Below are 20,269 nucleotides of genomic sequence, written 5' to 3' on the forward strand. Positions count from 1 at the left end.
TTATATGAATGTTACTGCTTTCCTAATTCTTCTCTCCCTACTCTTCCTAGTTCTTACTGTCATCTTCGAAAGATGTTACGTCACGTTTTTACTATATTAAGATTTAAATAAATACCCATTGTTTTTTTTACTCTATTTCTCCGACGACCATAAATGGAGTCCGCACACAGAAGCTGCAACGCATTAAACCCGCTTCAAACCTAAAAACTGAATCGCCAACGATAAGCAGACATGAAAATTCTAATCTAGTCACTTAAAAAAAAGTCCAAAATCACACTTGCACCGCAACACAAAGCTTAATAGGTGGAATGGCTATGTGCGCACATTCGCGATCATTTCGACTGCAACACAGTTTGTTTGCGCTTTCCCCGAATTTACATCTTACAGACACTTTAATTAGTTTTCGAAAATACGGAAAATATCTCGCGAAGAAAGAGTTTATATATTTCTTTTTGCTTTATTATTTTTTTGAAACTTTTCTGCGGTAGTCAAATGAAAAATTTGTAGGTAATATTTTGTAATTTTGGCGAAAGAATGAAAAGTTCAATAAAAGTCTTTCGACATGACCTCAATTATAATTTGCCAAACCACAATTTATTTAGGTCGGAAATCAAAATCAGAAGAAACCTTTTATTTTGAGTTTTCCATTCCTACGTATACTTACTGCATTATGTACTCGCTTAATGTACTTCTCCTAGATACTCTATTATGTTCTCTATGTATTCCCTTATGTACTCGCTTACGTACTCCCCTATATACTCCAAAACGAAGCGTTTAAATAGGTTTACCTCGGTTTCCGGCAAAACAACAAGACCCACGTAAAAAAGTTGCAGGCAATAAAAAGACTTAGGTACAACTTACGTATTTACAAAAATCTCTTTAATTCTTGTCGTATTTTCTTCCCTTTGCAATGGGTATCATGGTCTAATCTATCTAATTTGTAAATGGCCTATAATTGGCGTCATAATTGGGGTGGGCTGGCATTTACCCTGGCCTACTTACTGTAGTCCTTATTACAATATTTTATTGAAGGATACTATTCAAAAACAATGGAACGTATTCTATGTATAGCTCGACGAGCTAGTGACGGCGGGCTAGTTACTAGCGCGAGTTGTATCACTGGCTGAGTTATGTTTCATACAAACATACCTAATACATATGTACTCCCCTGTCCCTAACTCCCATATTTACTCCCTATGTACCGCTTATTTACTCCCCTTTATACTGTTTTATGACTATTCCTGTACAAGTCATATTTTTTAGCTTTTCTTGTATTTTTCCCTCAGGTTTCATTCAATTTCAAAACAAATTTTTACCCTGGCCTAATCATCATCTGCCTAGCCTTTTCCCAACTGTGTTGGGATTGGCTAGCATTTGCCCTGGCCTAAATGTAGTCCTTACTAGCTGGTGCCCGCGACTTCGTCTGCGCAGGTTTAGTATTTCGAACAATATGTTTACAAATTGTAGCCTATGTGTTATTCTGATGTATAAGCTATATTATTGTAAAGTTTCATTAAAATCCATTCAGTAGTTTTTGCGTGAAAGAGTAACAAACATCCATACATCCATACATCCATACATACAAACTTTCGCGTTTATAATATTAGTAGGATTAAAATGTCTCATTGAAATAAATTACATTCAAAAAAATTACCTGTCGCATTTTTTACTGTATTTTTTTTTACTATGATAGTTTTTAATATTTGTTATAAACTAGGTTTTGCCCGCGGTTTCAACCGCGACCTGGATGGTGACAACACTCCTATGTCCCGTTCCCGGGTCTAAGCTACATCCCCTCTAATTTTCAGGTTAAACGTTTCAGCCATTCTTGAGTTATAAAGTGTGTAAATAACAGGACTTTTTTTTTATATGTACATGTGTAAATATATTTAATTAAATGAATTAAAGTCTTTCAAGAATAATAGAAGGTATTTTATGTGTAGCTAGACTAGCTAGTGACGGCGGGCTAGTTACTAGCGCGAGTTGTATCACTGGCTGAGTTATGTTTGCTGGCAAGAGTTCGCGTCGCGCCATTTATATTCCACTAGAACACTACTATTGGTTTTCAGATTTTTATCGCTTTAAGGCCAATTAAGTCATGGTGGGCTAGTGGGTAAAGAACCAACCTGTCGAGTTAAAGGTGTGGGTTCGATTCCAGGTCAGGCAAGTACCAATGCAACTTTTCTTAGTTTGTATGTACTTTCTAAGTTTATCTTAGACACTAATGGCTGATAAAAAGGTAAAGGAAATCACCTTGAGGAAACCTGGACGATATGTATAGTCTGAAATCACCAACCCGCATTGAGCAAGCGTGGTGATTAATGCTCAATCCTTCTCCGTGTGAGAGGAGGCCTTCTGACTACCCGTAACGACTGCCAAGGATGTACACTGACAGCGGGGACCTATAGTTTAACGTGCCATCCGAAACACGGTTATTAGTGTCCGAGATATACTCCGAAAGTACATATTTTATAAACGGTAAGTGCCTACATAACCTAGGTTTATCATTCAAAGCTACTTTTTACTTTTAAATCATAGCATATCATTCCTATTTACGTGAACAAATAGTAAAACTAAAATCAGATTGTAAAATTTCCCCCTCTTTTAACTCTGAAAGCGTCGAATCGATCTATTTGACGTAATCGCACGATATCTCATCGAGATTTTATACTTTCTAGAGAACTTACACATTGATAACTTTTCATACAAACTCCTGTATTCTTAGGCCAAGTTTAATGATTAAAAATATTTTAGTTTTTTCGTGTTTTACATGGCAATTTATGAATAATAAATGTGTCAGCTTTCTCGCTGAAGGATATGAACTGATTGAGACGAAAGAAACAGAGATATGGGCCTGCGGGTTGTTGGGGCTGCGGGTTGTTCGAAAGAGTTTCCGCGGCCCTGGTACATAAAAAGCCTACGACGGAACACGACGGTTTTTAGTCAGTAAGAGTCTGACACTCCCTCACCGCAGCTAACCCACAGCGGGAGGGGTCATTTGATGATTTTTGACGTCGTTAAAAAAAAAAAGAAAGACACAGAGATAGGCCGCTTGTCAATGCTTTCAGTATTTTTTGAGTTTCTCGCGAACAGGCGAACTTTGTCTCATTTATTTATTGTTACCATAACCAGCAACATATTCAAACAAATAACTAAATTAGTTTTCTCTATATATCGATTACTAGCCGTTTTCCCGCAGTTTCACCCGCGTCCGTGGGAACTACCTACTCGCCCCGTACTGTATAAAATATAGCCTATGTTGCTCTCAGAATATGTAGTTTTCTAAAGGTTAAAGAATTGTTTAAATCGGTCCAGTAGTTTTTGAATTTAACTGTTACAAACAAACAAAAATACGTCCGCTTTATAATATTAGTATATTATTATTATTATAGTTATATAAAGGTATATATGATTTGATGATTCACAGATATCTCTCAAAATCGATATCTTTCTAAATAGTTACCCGAAAATATGAATGAGGTTCATGATTAGCCTTTATTACCTACTGGCCAAAATATCAAATTTCCACTAATGTTAGATTCAAAGCTACATTAATTAATTCCAAATTAGTCTTTAGAATTATATTTGTAGTTGATTAGTTATTTTGACGCTATGGTTATGTGCGTATTTGCAATATGATATATGTATGTATTTTGATTTTGAAAATAATCAACGAAATGTATGATCCATAGCTATTCCATAAAAAGTATTACACTACATCATCATCAGCCTTTTTATCGTCCCACTGCTGGGCTGCAGCCTCCTCTCACACGGAGAAGGATTGAGCGTTAATCACCACGCTTGCTCAATGCGGATTGGCGATTTCAGACTTTAAAGTCCAGGTTTCTCAAGTTGTGTTTTACACCTTTACTTAGTCATTGATTTGAAATATATGGTTAGAAAATAAGTCAATATAACTTAGTAAAGTTACAATGGTAAGTACTTGCTTGGTCTCTAATCGAAACCCCTGTTGGATTTGTAGAAAACTTTTACCATGTTCGTTAATAGCTTTAGCTCTTTCAGATACCCTACTATCATCCTCCGAGCCTTTTCCCAAACTATGTTGGGGTCGGCTTCCAGTCTAACCGGATTCAGCTGAGTACCAGTGCTTTACAAGAAGCGACTGCCTACCCTCAGATACCCTACTATGTAGGTACGTTATTCTCAAAGAACGAATAATATCTGGTAATGAGATAGGGTGCAATTGAAGAGAATTGCCTAAACAATCTGAGGCTCTATTTCTCTAAAAACACCACAAATCTTCAGGGTACAAAAAAAGTCGCGGCTCTCTGTCACACCGCAGTGTAATGTTTGGGATTAATGAACCTCCGAATGTAACAGATAAGAATTTCAGAAACTAGTTTCACCTGCGTCCCTTGGAAATTACTTCCTGTAAACAGATAAAATAAACGTAGTAAGTACATAATATTCATCTAGGCACGATGAGGTTTTCCCACATTGGAAGAAAACAAATAGGTTCATTAATTTTAGACATAAATAAATGAAAAAGTAAAGGTAATAAAGGTAATACTGTATAAAGTGTATAGGACGTAATTAAATTTTTGTTTAATTATTCAGTTGTAAATGAATCCATAATAACTTCAAAAATAAGCAAAAATTCCACCAAGACCAATTATTCTTCAGATTTGCGCTATCAAGGAAACATTCATCTTTTAAATCCTTACATACATAGTTACAGATACCGGCACGGATATTGGGCTCTCGGCGGAAGAGTGGGGATCGCTTTGCTCACCCGTATGTATAAGGCACTAAGGCAGTAAATCGCTTCTGCGCAGGTGAAGGTCATGGCTCGATATCCGTGCCGATAACTGTATTAAAATATACCCTTTCTCTAAAACACCAAACACCGTTACACGACCATACAAAAGCCGCCATTTTCCCGTACCAAAAAACCCAATACATCACAGCCATGACGAGCTATGTAAATTTGACGTCGATCATACGTCAAGCGACGCCGCGCGCCCCAATATGTCCGCCGACAAAAAACATAGCCTTGTATATTAAATCAAGTAAATCGCGTTACAGGTAGGGATTTATATCGCACGAACATCGCTAGCTAAATTGCTGCTATATGCGTGCATAGTGGTTTGGTGCGGTGTGAATGGGGACAAAATATATTTTTATTATCTTGAACTACATAGTGTTAGACATACAAGTCTAACCAAGGAGTATCGGGTTGCCCGGGTAACTGGGTTGAGGAAGTCAGATAGGCAGTCGCTCCATGTAAAATACTAGTACTCAGCTGCATCCAGTTAGACTGGAAGCCGACCCAAACTGTAAGCCTTTACCAATGGCTCCGGCGATGATGATGATGATGATAGAACTTCATAGTTAGGTACTTTGTTATGATTAGGAGGCAAGTACCTATAGCTATTAATGTATTAATTTTAATCATAATACGTAAAAGGTAGGTCAATTAAAAATAATTAAGTTAGTCACAAGTTATTAAAAATTGATTAACATTATGTTTTTAGTGGCATTCAACTGTATGATTTGACATAAAATATCTAGCCTAAAAAGGTCGTTATGTATTTTACCATTAAACTCAAATGTTAGAAAACAAAACGCATTTTTCTTACTTTTTTTAGTACATTCTAAAAACCCATTGTAAAAAAGAACCAAAACTTACAATTATTTTTCCACAACTAACCTTAAATTTGCCCACTACGCATCCGTAATACTACACATTTGTCAGAGGGTGAAATTCCCTAAAAAAATGGCGACCCACCGAATGAAAGCGATGTGAAAAGTGCGCCTATTACGCGGGAAAAAATAAACAGCCCATAGAGTTACGCGATTATTTTTAATAAAGTATTAACACACGTTCTTTTGTTTTTATTTTCTTGATTTTAATGTGATAGCTTGCCTTAGGAAGATGGTAGCTACTAAAGATTTGTGTACAAAGTTTCAAATATAACTAATGGAGACAATCGAAAAATCTGTTGAATTAAAGATAAACCAAAACTATAAAATGTAAAATAACTGCTTCATGAAATAGTAAGTACCAGGATACTTTTAATTTCCCGCTAAATAAAAATTAAACTGCATTTTCCACTCACTTAGGCCCATTACAACGAACTTTCTGAACGCGAGCGCCGCGGACACTAAGCAAACTATTATCACAAAAGGAACTTACAAAAAGGTCTAATTACAATCCTGGGAAAGCAAAAACACACCAAAGACAACCAGGTAATACTTTACCTTTTGATAAAAGTCTACAAACAGCAAAAAAACAACTTTCAAAGACTTAACAATCAACCGGCGAGGCTGCCTAGTTGATTGCCTGTGCCTTCACTTTAACGAACTTAAAAAAAGACGGAAAAACAAAACAGTGAGGCAAAGGCATCGCAAGTTCTGCCTCTTGATTGTTGGACAACAAGTGAGAAGTAAAATGGCGGACCGTCCGAAATGAGTCTCGAATTATACATGCGTAACGTCTGCTGAATTGAAACTGTTCTAAAGTTGAAAAAACCGCGAAAAAACGTCCTCTGTTTTGTTTTGTTTAAGCGGCGATCATATTTAAGTATGATAAACAGTTTTTTTGCGAAAGAAATTTTGCGATTCGGGATGAAAGAAAAATGTAGTGTATTTAGCGCTTGTTAGGCGCAACTTGGAGATTCTCGTTACGTTTTTGCATTTTTATTGTCTTCGTTATGTTGGTGGACAGTATTGTAATTTGTACCAACATTACGACAATACGGAGATGGCCACCATTTTCGAGGACTGAATTTTACATCAAAGGTTTTGGATCTGAATACATCTTCAAATTGAATTGATTATCGTAAACAATACAGTGTCTTGATATTTTCTAACCATGTAAACTATGTAGGTAAGTACAATAAAAATAATTGAAATGAAAAAGATTCAATCAATTCCGAAGAAGGTTTTTAATTACAATGCCTATTTTATTATTCACTATTCGATTTCAGTACCTACTTCCGGACCTTTAGGGTACAAACAAACAAAAAAGGTTTCCTCCCTGTTAAACTTATTAGATTTGCAATTTTCTCAGTGAGGGTTACAAACATTTTCAAAATATTACGTCAACTATAAACTTGAAACTTATACATTAACTTAACGTCAATATGTACCTAATAAATAGCCACACTTACCTACAGCCTATAAAAGTAGGTTTTGTTTGTCCAATTCTGTGATAAGAACTAGGTTGTCCAATCAAACGAAAGAGGTTTTACTTCAAAATCCTGGACAGATGCAGGATGCAGGACTGCATTTACACAAAAATACAGGGGCGCGATTCTCCTAATTTTACTTAAGCGACATACGATTCACATACCGAATAGAAATCGAATCGCAATATGATCGCAATAGCAGTTTTAACCATATCGGGCATTCTGCTCCTAATATAAAACCAACCTTATTCCAACGACATTCGATTGGTTTGCGATTGGTCTGCTATTTTGGTGATTTTGGTCTACAATCATATTTCAATCGTAAATCATTTGCAGACAAAATGCTTCATTATTGAATGACAGAAAAGGATAAAAACGTTTATTTCAAAGAAAAAATAGCGGAACGCCACATACGCTTCAATCGTAATCGAGTCGTGATTGGATCGCAGTCGAACGTGAATCGTATGTCGCTTAGGTAAAATTAGGAGAATCGGGAACCTGGTCTGCTACAAGTAGACAGACGGACAAGTCCGTCGTATACGACAATCACAAGTTCGCTAGTTATCCCAATTTGCTAATACGAACAGTTTCCAGTGATCGGTAGACCAAGATGGCTCGCTTATTATTTTGGAGAAGATGATGTACGAGGGTAATTAGCCTAGAATTGAATTTTGTTATAGCAAACCTTATTGTGAGAAAGTTTATAATCACTTATGTATTTACCTGGCTAGATAATAACATAGTGCAACTTTAAATTTAATAACCTACAGATTTCATGATTGATTGATATTTATTACATACAGATATTAAAACTGTTTATGACAAATTATTAAAGTTAATTTCTAGAAGTCTCTGTCCTAACTCTCAAAATAATGATAGATATAAATAAATACCATTCTGCTATTTATAAACGTTTACGAACTTTCCAAGAGAGAGAAATACGAAAAAATATAAAAAGAAAGTTATTCAAGTTACAAGAATGTTCGAAGTTTGAAATTTGTTACACCTGCATTCCAAATTTAAACAATGTAAATGCGGGAAACGCCATCTTGTTGTGAATAAAATAGAATATTTCAAAGACTGAAAAGAAGTGACCACGGCCATATTTTGCATTTACATAATGTTTGTAGTTTCATGATGAAAAATAAACATAGAAATGACTTATAAATGAAAATATTATAGGTATTTGTAAAGTAGATTTGACCATAAACTATTTTTTTATTATTACACTGTATCTGGACTAAAACCTTCACTGTGACCAACTATAGATACATAGTTGCGATGAACTAATTTACTAACAACATAAAAGAAAAATTGACAAGTATTTTTAGTGAAGTATATTCGGAAATAAGGGAGGACAGTTATAAAACAAAAAAATAATGAAAGCCAAGGGAAGCACGACAAATAAATAGGTGGAGGGGAGAATAAAGTAATTTGTCTTTGCCGGCCCCACTGTGAGCGTCTATGGCGTAGCTTTGGACTTGGAGAAAAAATGGCTTGAACTACTTTGTCTATAGGTCAGTAGCATTTTCGCGGTTTTTTACGTGTCTTCATAAAGCTGTATTTTTGGTTTGACTTGCTTATTATGAAAGTTAAGGATTAAAAAGTTTTGTTTAGGTTTGACGATAAAGAAACTATCATCATCTGCCTAGCTTTTCCCAACTATGTTGGGGTCGGCTTAAAGTCTAACCGGATGCAGCTGAGTACCAGTGTTTTAGATATAGCGACTGCCTATCGGACCTCCTCAACCCAGTCACCCGGGCAACACAATAACCCTAGGTAAGACTGGTTATATGACCTACTGGCTTCTTTTGACTACCCGTAACGACTGCCAAAAGTATTTAAAATGACAGCCGTCACCAACCAATTTAACATTCCTTCCGAAACACGAAAGTCGGCATGACAGAATGGTCACCCATCCACTTACCAACCGCGCCAAGCGTTGCTTGACCTTATGACAGATCAACCCGGCTGTCACTTATCCACAAAGTTTTTCAATTGTTTTTCTTACGAGTATTTAAAACAAAATTGTGCCAAGTCCAAACTCACACCGCTTACTACCGGTAACAAATGATTCAGTCCATTGTGAAATTATTAATTAATTCCTTTAGAGACAAAAATACAGGACATTCGTCACTGAGGAAGCTAAGCAAGCGATGATATCCGGGAGTTCACTCCGTTTTATAATGGACGCCATTGATTAATGTAGCTCTGTGTACTTAGTTACCTACTTTTAAAAAAGGAGGTTCTCAATTGGACCTGTAGGTACGTTTGCAAACATGTACGTATATAGTTATCGGCACGAACCTTGAGCTCTGACCTACATCTGCGCAGAAGTGATTTATTAGCAAAGAACCAATTCCGAGTGACGGCTATGACGCGATGCACTGCGGGTCAATCACCGCTTTAGCCCGCCCCCGCGCCTCACTTCATACCACAAAAGAGACTCAATAAATTACTTCTACGCAGGTGAAGGTCAGAGCTCAAGATTCGTGCCGATAACTATATCTTGTTCGTTTGGATAAACCGATTTAGATATGGTTTTTAGCATGGTACTTATACATATTTTTTATAGGCTACGCTTTTGTCCGGGTACGGGACATAGTTCCCTCGGGAAGCGGTTGAAATTGCCATCGGAAGCTTGTCATGTGATATTGTGTTTCATGTCAAGATTATAGTTTTCTAGTGAGGTTGAAGAAAGAGAAAAAGAGTTTACTTATTAGTTCATTAAATTCTACTTTCTACTTAATATTGATAACACGGATAACACCTGTACCTAAATCTGTATTTCTGTAAAGCTTTTAAAGAACTGGGGCCCGATTCTCCTAGCGTCATACGATTCACGTTCGACTCGATTCGACTGATATTCAATCCCGACTCGATTACGATTGAAGCGTATGTGGCATTCCGCTATTTTTTCTTTGAAATAAACGTTTTTATCCTTTTCTGTCATTCAATAATGAATCATTTTGTCTGCAAATGATTTACGATTGCAAAATGATTGTACAGCAAACTACCGTATAGACCAAAATCACCAAAATAGCAGACCAATCGCACACCAATCAAATGTCAATCGAATACGATTGGTCTTTTATTAGTAGCAGAATGCCCGATATGGTTAAAACTGCTATTACGATCATATTGCGATTCGATTTCTATTCAATTTTGACATTATTAACTTAGAAGAATCGGGTCCCTGATTTTTACCTAAGTTTGGTACTTACGAAAACAGTCCTAAAGTTGTAGAAGGTTAAAGTTCATAGCCAAGTTCGAAATAAGTATCTTACATAAAGAATATAGGATACTTATTTTAAATAATGCTTCAAATTATGAAATTTGACTATTGCGCTTCAGATAACTTATAGGTACTAATATTATAAAGAGGAAAACTTTGTTTGTTTGTTTGTTTGGTTGTAATGGATAAACTCAACTACTGGACCGATTTTAAATATTCTTTCACCATTAGAAAGCTATATTATCTGAGCAAACAATTAATAGCTGACGGTTCAAACAATATTAGGTACCTACGTGAATCAATGCGACAGGTTTTATGCCGCTCGAAACATGTCGCGCGTAAAAAAACCGAGCGCCAAATCCACGGATCTGACAGAGTTTAAAAATCATCATAATGTCTGTGCAGATTTCGCAATGTAGATAATTTTTTCAACAAGTCCTGCTTAGAATTTACTTCTGTAACAATTCCGTTTATACATGTGCTCCTCAGATTTCTACCAGTTAGAATTCAGTTACCTAGTTTACCTACCTACACCAGAGCTCTGCGGTAACACCTGCGTTTAGCCACTATCACACATCACCTGTCTATCAGAATACATGTTCAGATATATTCCTTACATACACCATAGCTGTCAACTCGTCAATATTGCTACAACAAACTTAAAATTTTGTTGATCTATAATATTGTTTGAAAACTTAAAATGCTTACTAAGGGTACCTAACTGATCTGCCGGGGCCGCGGGTTGTTCGAAAGAGTTACCGCGGCCCTGGCACATATAAGGCCTACGACGGAACACGACGGTTTTTAGTCAGTAAGAGTCTGACACTCCCTCGCCGCTGCTAACCCACAGCGGGAGGGGTCATTTGATGATTTTTGACGTCGTTAAAAAAAAAGGGTTCCTAACTGATAAAGATTAACAAAATACAACCAGCTGTGTACTTGCCGCCCATTGGTCAAATTGGTGATTTGACAGCTCAAAATGGTTCGGTTATCGTTATAAGTATGTAGGCAAGTACTTATAGTTAAATGGTGCAACCCGGCGTTGGACATCACTGAGCAAAAGGTGAAAGTTAACGTCTTGAGGAAACCTGGATTTTGAAATCAAAATATGCCACCCAGCCTTGAGTATGAACGAGAACGTTTAAAAAGACCGAAGTTTGAAGCAGTGTTTCTTGTCAATGTTTATTGGCCTTGTAAAACACATAGTTTTCAAGAGCGTGTCTTCAAAATAAAGACGAAAAGCCTGTCTCTTAAAGAAAAATATGTAGCATTAATTCCGCGAAACAATAACTCGACTATTACTCTCGACACGTGTTTCGCCCCTCCACGAGGCATCTTCAGGAGTCGCCCGAGCGATTAACGAGTATTTTCCCTAACATTTTATGTCTTGGATTTCCGCAAAATAACGCCTGATACCATAATTTACCTATCTCTTTCTTTATCCTACCTATCCCCACTAATATTATAAATGCGAAAGAAACTCTGTCTGTCTGTAACGCTTTCACGTCTAAACCACTGAACTGATTATAATAAAACTTGGTACAGAGATAGAGTTGACTTTGATACAGAACATAGGATAGTTTTTATCCCGGACTTTTGAAGAGTTCTCTTGGAAACGCGATATAACCGAACTCGACGCAGGTGGTAGGTAACCTAGTAAGAAATAAATAAGATAACACTGCAAACCTTAAAGTATAAGATTTATTTCTAATAACCTACCTGAAAAAATACGTACCTACCTGCTTTTGGTACATTTCAAACGTTTTTTTCTCCAAAAACTCTATCGTAAATGTAATTATTGACTCTGAGTGGCTGAGGTTGCAGCATTAAAGCTAAGAGTAAGAAGGTTCACTCAAAAAGCATCATATTAGTGTTCTAAAGTTGTCGTTTGTTTGAACGCGTTAATCTCAGGAACTGCTAGAGCTATTTTCATATCATATCATACTATATCGTTTATTGCGTTTCACAATGTGCATTAGGTGTAAAATATAAAATGATAGTCACAATTATGGGCCCTGATGGGCGCAGCAAAATAATTAGAAGAGAGGAAGGCGATTTCAGATTATATTTATTGAGGAAGGTTTTAGGTTACTGGGTACGCAGAGAAGTTTCCGCGAGAGGCGGGTGAAACCGCTGGTGGAAGCTTGCCCTAAGTAAGTCACCTATAACTTGCTTTTCGCGCGCATTTCTATAGATGATGTCCATAGATGATGGGCCAATCTGTCAATTCAAATTCCATAGAGCAATTTAACTATAATCCAACCTTGTTTTTAGTCACTGGTTTTTAATTAATATTTACATTTAATGAATGTTTTGTTGAAACTCAGTTTTTCTTTTTTTTTTTTGTTCAAACTTAGATTTCTATTACATCTTCTCAATGACAATTTGTTAGGGTTCCGTGCCCTCAGTACCTGAGTGCCCCAATAAAATATTTATTGGAATTAAATATAGCGGGTCCTCCGTCAAATTAGAGGTCCCTATTATGTCCAAAAGGGCCAGTTAGTACCTACAGATTAAATAGAAAATTCAATTCATTAATTTCTATTGGGATTTTTTAATTCAATTTGTTAGGGGCAGCGTAATTTTAGATGCATGCTAATACTTATAGGTTGTATTGAATTGGAGTTTTTTCAGCCTTTGTAAAATAAATCAGGCATTGAAATTTTAAGCCTATTATGTGGCATGTCCTTACACACCGACTTATTTTGATACACTAACAGCGCTTTCGCGCTAAAAGATTTTTTAGATAAAATCATTAACAAAGATACGGCTCATTTCTAGACAACAATGGGAAAAAATTAAAAGCAACAAGTATATCTTACGTACTATTTATTCAGGTATATAAATAAATGTTTCTACAATTTTATACTTAATACTAAAATTAAATAATTCATAGACAAAGTTGACGCCATCGCTTGAAAATATATTTTTTGATTCTATACTATTTCAAAAATTATGAAACTTTAGTTAATGGCCGTCAACCGTTCTTATTAATATCAGGTAACTTATTTTTATACAACGTAAATTAATAAATGAATTACCTAAATTAACTATAATATATAGCCTAAAAAATATAAAAGTAGGTACTACAAAAGCGAAGTATTCAGGTATTGATACAATTGCATTTTTATTTCACAAACCATATACAACCTTCTAAAGCATTTTCATGCATTTTCGTGAAATTCAAAGCATTTTGTTGTATTTTATATTAAAACTTTATTATTTGTAAGAACTTTATTTACTTCAGGGCGATCGATAAAATTACGCCTCAAATCGAATGCTAACTTAAGCAAAACATCAAAAAACCATCCTAAATTTGAATTCCCCACTACATTTTGATAAAAAATCCCTCTAAATTACGGCAAAAATGGCAATATTGGGAGAGGAATCTGTGTATCTTTACTTCAGCTATCGTAAACATCAAAAATATGCTTATGACTTACAAAATAAAACTCTTGGGTAAACATACATTTTGCATAAGGCATGTACATTTGTAAACACACCTATAAAATAGGACATATCCTATTTTACATATCACATCTCCTATACCCATTATTTTAACTTACACATAGGCAGATTGTTCAATAGCCAAATAATTTTTATATTTTTCATTCATGATTTATATTTTACCCAAAAAGAGGTTTTCATTTGGGATGTTTATAAATATTTTTTTTTAAGAACAAAATTCTGTCATTAAAGTTATCCCTAATGATCTACACTAATTATCGGCGAATTTATATAACCTATCCGTTGATTTGCGATAAGAAATTGAAAACTGGCATGAGCCTCATACGAATTACATGTCAAATTCCAATCTCTTATCGCAAAACAGCATAACAGCGTAGATAGGTTATAGGAATCCGCAGTGTATCCGCCACAAAACTTACTTAACTTAAACTACACTTTAACACTTCAAGGCTGTATTTCCAATTCTGGTGGTAAGGGTATATTCTTCATGATGGCGAATCGTTTCAGAGCATCATACTTTCCTCTTAATGCTTCTACTTCTTCCCGAATTCTGTTGTTTTCGTCCTGCATGAGTTCCATATCGTGCCATTCCTGAAAGTTGTCAGTTTGAAATCAGAGATGGCGTTGAATTGATTTTGTGATGTGATAATAGATGGCGCTGTTATAAGTTTATGTCAAAGGTAATTTTTTAGGACGAACTATATTTTCTTGAAAGGATACAGTTCAAAAGGGTTAAAATAAAATACATGTTATTATGCCAATCAGCATTATAAAGACAAAATACCACTCATAATTGAGAGCTGTCTTTTAGAGATTATTGTATATAAGTTAATATAACCCTTATTTCAATAACTGAGCCTAAGTTTTGGCTTAAAGTACGTTCTACTCGAGTTTACTCTTAAAGATCCGTAATTGCAGAACCGATTCGAAATATTTACGCTGTTGGGAAGAAACACTATCCCCAAGTAATACAATTGTCTGGGCAACAGTTTCGACGGGACCCAGATGAAACCGCGGAAATCATCAAGTTGGTCATACTTTAATCCTGCTAATAATTATAAATGTGAAAGTTTGTGAGAATGTATGGATGTACGTTTGATGTTATTCTTTAAATTTGGTATGTAGATAGGTAAACCCTGGATTCACACATAGGCTGCTTTTCATCAACACACCACGAGAGCGAAGCCGCGGGCAGAAGCAAGTTCATAATATATTTACCTGACTTTTCTCAGTCTCCAACTCATCTTTCTGCTCAATGCGTTTGATTCTACACGAGGCCGCGTAACCACGGTTTTTCAGCGTTCTACGACGTTGTTTCATCCTGAAATTACAGTGTTAATTTAAGTGAGACAGTCAGTTTTTATGCACTAATATTATAAAGCAGTAGACTTCGTTTGCTCGAATACACTAATTTCAGGAACTTCAGCACCGATTTGGAAAATTATTTCAATGATAGATAGCCCATTTATCGAGGAAAGCTATAGGCTTCTTTTGAGCGCAGTGTCCATAGGACGCGAATAAAAACGCTAGCGGAAGCTATCTATATTAATAATATAAATATAAAGAGTACTTTGTTTGTTTGAAATGGATCTCAAAAACTGAGGGACCGATTTAAAAAAATATTTCACCATTAGAAAGCTACGTTTTCTGCAAGTAACATAGGCTATATTTTATCTCGTTACCGGCAATAGTTCCCATGGGACGCGCGTGAAACCGCGGGAAAACGGCTAGTTAAGAATAAAGCCATCATGTTTACCTGACAATCTGATCTCGAGTAAGTCCCCTCATCTTCAGCTGCCTGTTCAGGTCTCGCACAGAGATGGAGACCAGCTCATCATCACTGATCTCCGCGCAAGGAGTCGGCGACAAGGGAGCCTGGAAGAAACCACGTGATTTATTGTGAGGGTGCTAGAAATATGGATTGGGTCATCACCTCCCGAGCCTTTTCCCAACTATGTTGGGGTTGGCTTCCAGTCTAACCGGATGTAGCTGAGAACCAGTGTTTTACAAGGAGCGACTGCCTATCTTACCTCCTCAACCCAGGTACCCGGGCAACCCAATACCCCTTGGTTAGGCTGCCTGTCCACCGGAGCGGAGCTACACAGGCAGCCTTAGAGTGGTGTCAGATCTACTGGCTTCTGACTTCCCGTAACGACTACCAAGGATGTTCAATAACAGCCGGGATCTACAGTTTAACGTGCCATCCGAAACACAGTGTTTGGTTACGTCGCAATTTAAAATGAACCTATGTTTAATTTAGACAAATACTTATCTACTATCTAATTTGAAATAGCACTAACCGTTAGTTAATTGAAAAATCATAAAAGAACATATGTACCTATTACGTAAAGAGCACTATAGTTTCCATTCTTCAAAGAATTATAATTTAATAACACATTAATTAATGATTGCTCACCTCATCATCCCAATTTATGTCCATACTTTTTAAAAAACACGCGAAAAATAAATAAACTGATTAAAATAAAGCTACAAATTGCAAGCACAGCGTATAGGATCACTATCACATAGGTTTTGAGCCAAAAATTTGTTCTTGCCACGAACGATGACTGGTTTCTGCAAGTCATCATGACTTATGATTATGATATTGTTGTAATATCTATGACCAACTATTTATTTATAGGTATTAACAATAACAAGTATATTTTCAACTGCTTTGTTAATCTAGTAGTTAAGCGTGTCGGCTGTGGGGTCTATTCCCGGGTAGGGTCTAACCTAACCAAGGGGTATCGGGTTGCCCGGGTAACTGGGTTGAGGAGGTCAGATAGGCAGTCGCTTCTTGTAAAGCACTGGTACTCAGCTGAATCCCGTTAGACTGGAAGACGACCCCAACATGATTGGGAAAAGGCTCGGAGGATGATGATGGTCAAAATAGCTTTTTGGGTTCAAGAAATTTTCACAAAGCAGCCCAGAGACTGGAAGTTGGTGATTCATACACCCGTGCATCGGAGAGCACGTAAATGTCGGTCCTGTGCCTGATCTCTCTCCGGTCGTGTCGGATTACCGTCCCATCGCGCTATGAGAGTGAAGGAATAGTGAGTGCATTTGTGTCGAAGCAAATGCAATATATGTTCTGCGCAGCTGGCTGATCTCCTTAAATGAGAACAACCGGAACAAACAGACGCCATTATTATCATGTTTTTTTCCGTATTGTTTAACGATAAACATTTAAATATCTTAGGTTGTTATCCTATGTATCGATTTCCGAAAGGAATTTCAGAAGAAACTAGCTTCAATCAAGATCTAAATACAACGACAGACTCAAATCCTGTCCTATATGTATAAATGTACATGTATGTAGGGTTGGAGCAGCGAAGAAAATGCAGTCGTCGATTTAAATCCTTTATTTCTCTTAATTTTTCACAAGCACACAACACACCATTATTCCGACCGTTACGCCATCTTATTCCAATCCCCCCTCTCTCTCACACACATGCCTTCTCTCTCTCTCATTCACTCATGCAATCCTTCTATGTGAACCATCCTACATGTACATATATAAATATGCTACATCCTTGCACGTTTTGTTTGGCATCTTATGAAGGGCATATTTTTTTCACAAAAAATTAACACATAAGTAACACAATTTTTTTTTATACCACCAAATCATGTCAGTAACAAAAAAACTTCCTTCACTAGTAGTAGGTAGAAAACTGGTTTGTTTTTGTTTATTTAACCAATAAGTCAATGCCTTACTGAGTTTATAATTATATAATCAGGTTTCTTCTGAACATTTAAGGCCCAGCGCTCGCTGCACGTCACAACATTTTTGATTGAAGACTAAAATTGTAACTAGGGAAAGAGTTGAAATTCTATACCTACTTCAAACAATTCAACTATATTTCTTGAGCCTTATGTATCTTGTAACTTGAAACAATTCACATAATTTAATGAAAAAACAGTTTGCCCAGATAACTATGTTGAGGAGGTCAGATAGGCAGTCGCTCCTTGTAAAACACTGGTACTAAGCCGCATCCAGTTAGACTGGAAGTCAAAGTCAAAGTCAAAGTCAAATCATTTATTTCATTTAGGCCTTTACAAGCACTTATGAACGTCAAAATTATAACTAAGTTTGATTCTAGTAGAAGCGGACCCCAACATAGTTGGGAAAAGGCTCGGGAGATAGGAGATAGATTCTTATAATTCAGACCCAAGGCGACATTTTCATGCCAAGAACACAATAATTCACATCATTTAACATCAAGTCTATACTAATATTATAAAGCTAAAGAGTTTGTTTGTTTGAACGCGCTAATCTCAGGAACTACTGGTCCGATTTGAACATTTCTTTCAGTGTTAGATAGCCCATTTATCGAGGAAGGCTATAGGCTACTTTTTATCCCGGTACGTAAAGTAGTTCCCAAGGACGGAGAAACCGCTGGCAGAAGCTAGTTTTTAATAATTTGCTTAAATAATTTCCCGTCCAATGCCGTCAATGGGTGTTATCCCTGAATTTATGCTAATGGTAAAAATTATATGTGTTTCTGATAGTAACATTTTGAATATAGCAACATCTTGAATGTGAAAATCCTAGTTAGTATTATATTATTGTCAAATTGCTAAAATATTAAAAAAATAAATTTGGGTTAATATTAGTAAACAATCACAAAGCCAATGAACTTGGTCTACTCATTCAAAAATAGAGTTGTTTAAATCCATAATAAAACGAAGATAGCAGCAAAAATATAAAACCGGCCAAGTGCGAGTCGGACTCGCGCACGAAGGGTTCCGTACCATAATTTAAAATGAGCAAAAAAACACAATTGTTGTATAGGAGCGCCCCAAAATATATATTTTATTATAGTTTTCAGTATTTGTTGTTATAGAGGCAATAGAAATACATCATCTGTGACAATTTCAACTCTCTAACTATCACGACTCATGAGATACAGCCTGGTGACAGACGGACGGACGGACGGACAGAGGAGCGAAAACAATAGAGTCCCGTTTTCCCTTTGGGTACGGAACCTTAAAAAAGGAAAATAAAAACTATGCAACAATAAACTCATCCGCATAGCTGTCAGGCACCTTTGACTCACAAATAATTATTGCTTATTTCATTTATTCATAATATAAAACAATATAATCTTACAGTTTATCTATTTGTTATCATACTAGATGACCGAAATCATAATTCTTGTTTGATAACTGCTGTCATTTAACTCAGCATGAATTAATTACCTATGGGTCCAAATGGGATCTATGCAAATTCTAAAATGCAACAAGAGAAATCTGTCTAATAGTTATTCTCAGCAAGTAAGCCAAAAAAAATCTTGGAGAAGACACATCTTAGAGTGTAGAATATGTTTAGGGTAAGATAAAAACATAGTAAACGACTTGCTGGCAGATCAATGATTTGGAAAAACTAAACCAATAGATAGTATTATTGTATGCAATTATATTTCAATGGTTTCGGAGGTGGTTTGCAAACACGATTGGACGACCGAACAGGTATTGCCGCCATAAACCATATCTTGCAGAGGGTATAAAGGAAAACTGGTATTCAATAGTACACGAGATGGCCTTCTGACCAATTATCAGCAGCAGCAATTGCTTTCTACAGCGATCAGCCAGCTGTGCAGGTCATAATATACTGCTACTTCACTCTCATATTGCTATTATGTATATGTAATACATAAACAGTACTTATTTACCTAATAAACAAGAAATAAAGCAGAAAATCAGAATAATTTACAACATAATGTTTTTCAACGAAGTTGTACTCCTTGCAAAAGGGCTTGGCTTGAAGGTCTTGGCTTGCCACGGCCAAGGGCAGAGAACAACCAAAGATAACATCAAAGTAACACAAGAAACATAGGTTATAACATTGAAAACACGTAAAACCTTGCATTGACAGACAAATACGAGTATTTACTCACCATTACTACTGGTTTCCTTCCACCCAACTCCTTTAAATCATGAGGCATAATAAGTTTTGGATGTAAATGGTAGAATAACGGGGTACCCCGTTATAGCCTAGTTTCCGCTTTGATTGCACTTTCACTCCGATTTACAGGAATAACTGTTGTAAAATTTATGATATTACACAGTCAAAGGGATTAGAAATCTTTCTGGAATATTCAGAATAAATAATAAACAATGGCAAAATGCACGATTCCCCAACTTCGCAGAAAATATATCAATAGTGATGTGACGTGCCACTTTAGTTGATTTTCAGACCATAGTGTTTGATTGAGGAGAAGCAAGCGTGCTTGAGTTGAGCGACATGGAACAACACTAAAAATAGGTTGAACTTATTTTATCATTTCACTAAGCGGTTACTTTAATTAACGTTATAATTAACCATTCTGATAATTTATAAGACAACTCTCAATCATGAATTAGTAAAAGAACTAAAATTCTAGAACTTTCACAATTTTAGGTTTTATTTTTTTGT

At 36.1% G+C, this 20,269-nt stretch overlaps 1 protein-coding gene across 2 annotated transcripts; it reads right to left on the minus strand.

Annotated features, from left to right (window-relative positions):
• Nucleotides 1-13,200: 13,200 nt before the first annotated feature.
• On the minus strand, nucleotides 13,201-20,038 carry LOC110371471 (transcription factor MafK). 2 transcript variants are annotated; one of them, XM_021327755.3, is made up of 4 exons: nucleotides 19,752-20,038; nucleotides 15,611-15,729; nucleotides 15,073-15,175; nucleotides 13,201-14,445 (listed from the first exon to the last, which is right to left on the minus strand). In XM_021327755.3, the coding sequence occupies exons 1-4, from the start codon at nucleotides 19,797-19,799 to the stop codon at nucleotides 14,299-14,301; spliced, it is 417 nt and encodes a 138-aa protein (XP_021183430.1). In that variant the 5' UTR covers nucleotides 19,800-20,038; the 3' UTR covers nucleotides 13,201-14,298. The 2 variants fall into 2 exon arrangements, with proteins under 2 accessions (XP_021183430.1, XP_021183431.1); XM_021327756.3 differs by lacking the exon at nucleotides 19,752-20,038 and adding an exon at nucleotides 16,271-16,426.
• Between the last annotated feature and the right edge of the window lie 231 nt (nucleotides 20,039-20,269).

Source organism: Helicoverpa armigera, chromosome 28 (assembly GCF_030705265.1).
Source record: "Helicoverpa armigera isolate CAAS_96S chromosome 28, ASM3070526v1, whole genome shotgun sequence".
Taxonomy (NCBI): Eukaryota; Metazoa; Arthropoda; class Insecta; order Lepidoptera; family Noctuidae; genus Helicoverpa; species Helicoverpa armigera.

Excerpts from the sequence above, each read along its gene's own strand:
- LOC110371471 (XM_021327755.3), bottom strand. The coding sequence starts at position 19,799 with ATGCCTCATGATTTAAAGGAGTTGGGTGGAAGGAAACCAGTAGTAATG. Across the intron at positions 15,730-19,751 it reads GAAGGAAACCAGTAGTAATG|GCTCCCTTGTCGCCGACTCC; the intron begins GTGAGTAAATAC and ends GGTTTCTTCCAG. Across the intron at positions 15,176-15,610 it reads ACTCGAGATCAGATTGTCAG|GATGAAACAACGTCGTAGAA; the intron begins GTAAACATGATG and ends CTGTAATTTCAG.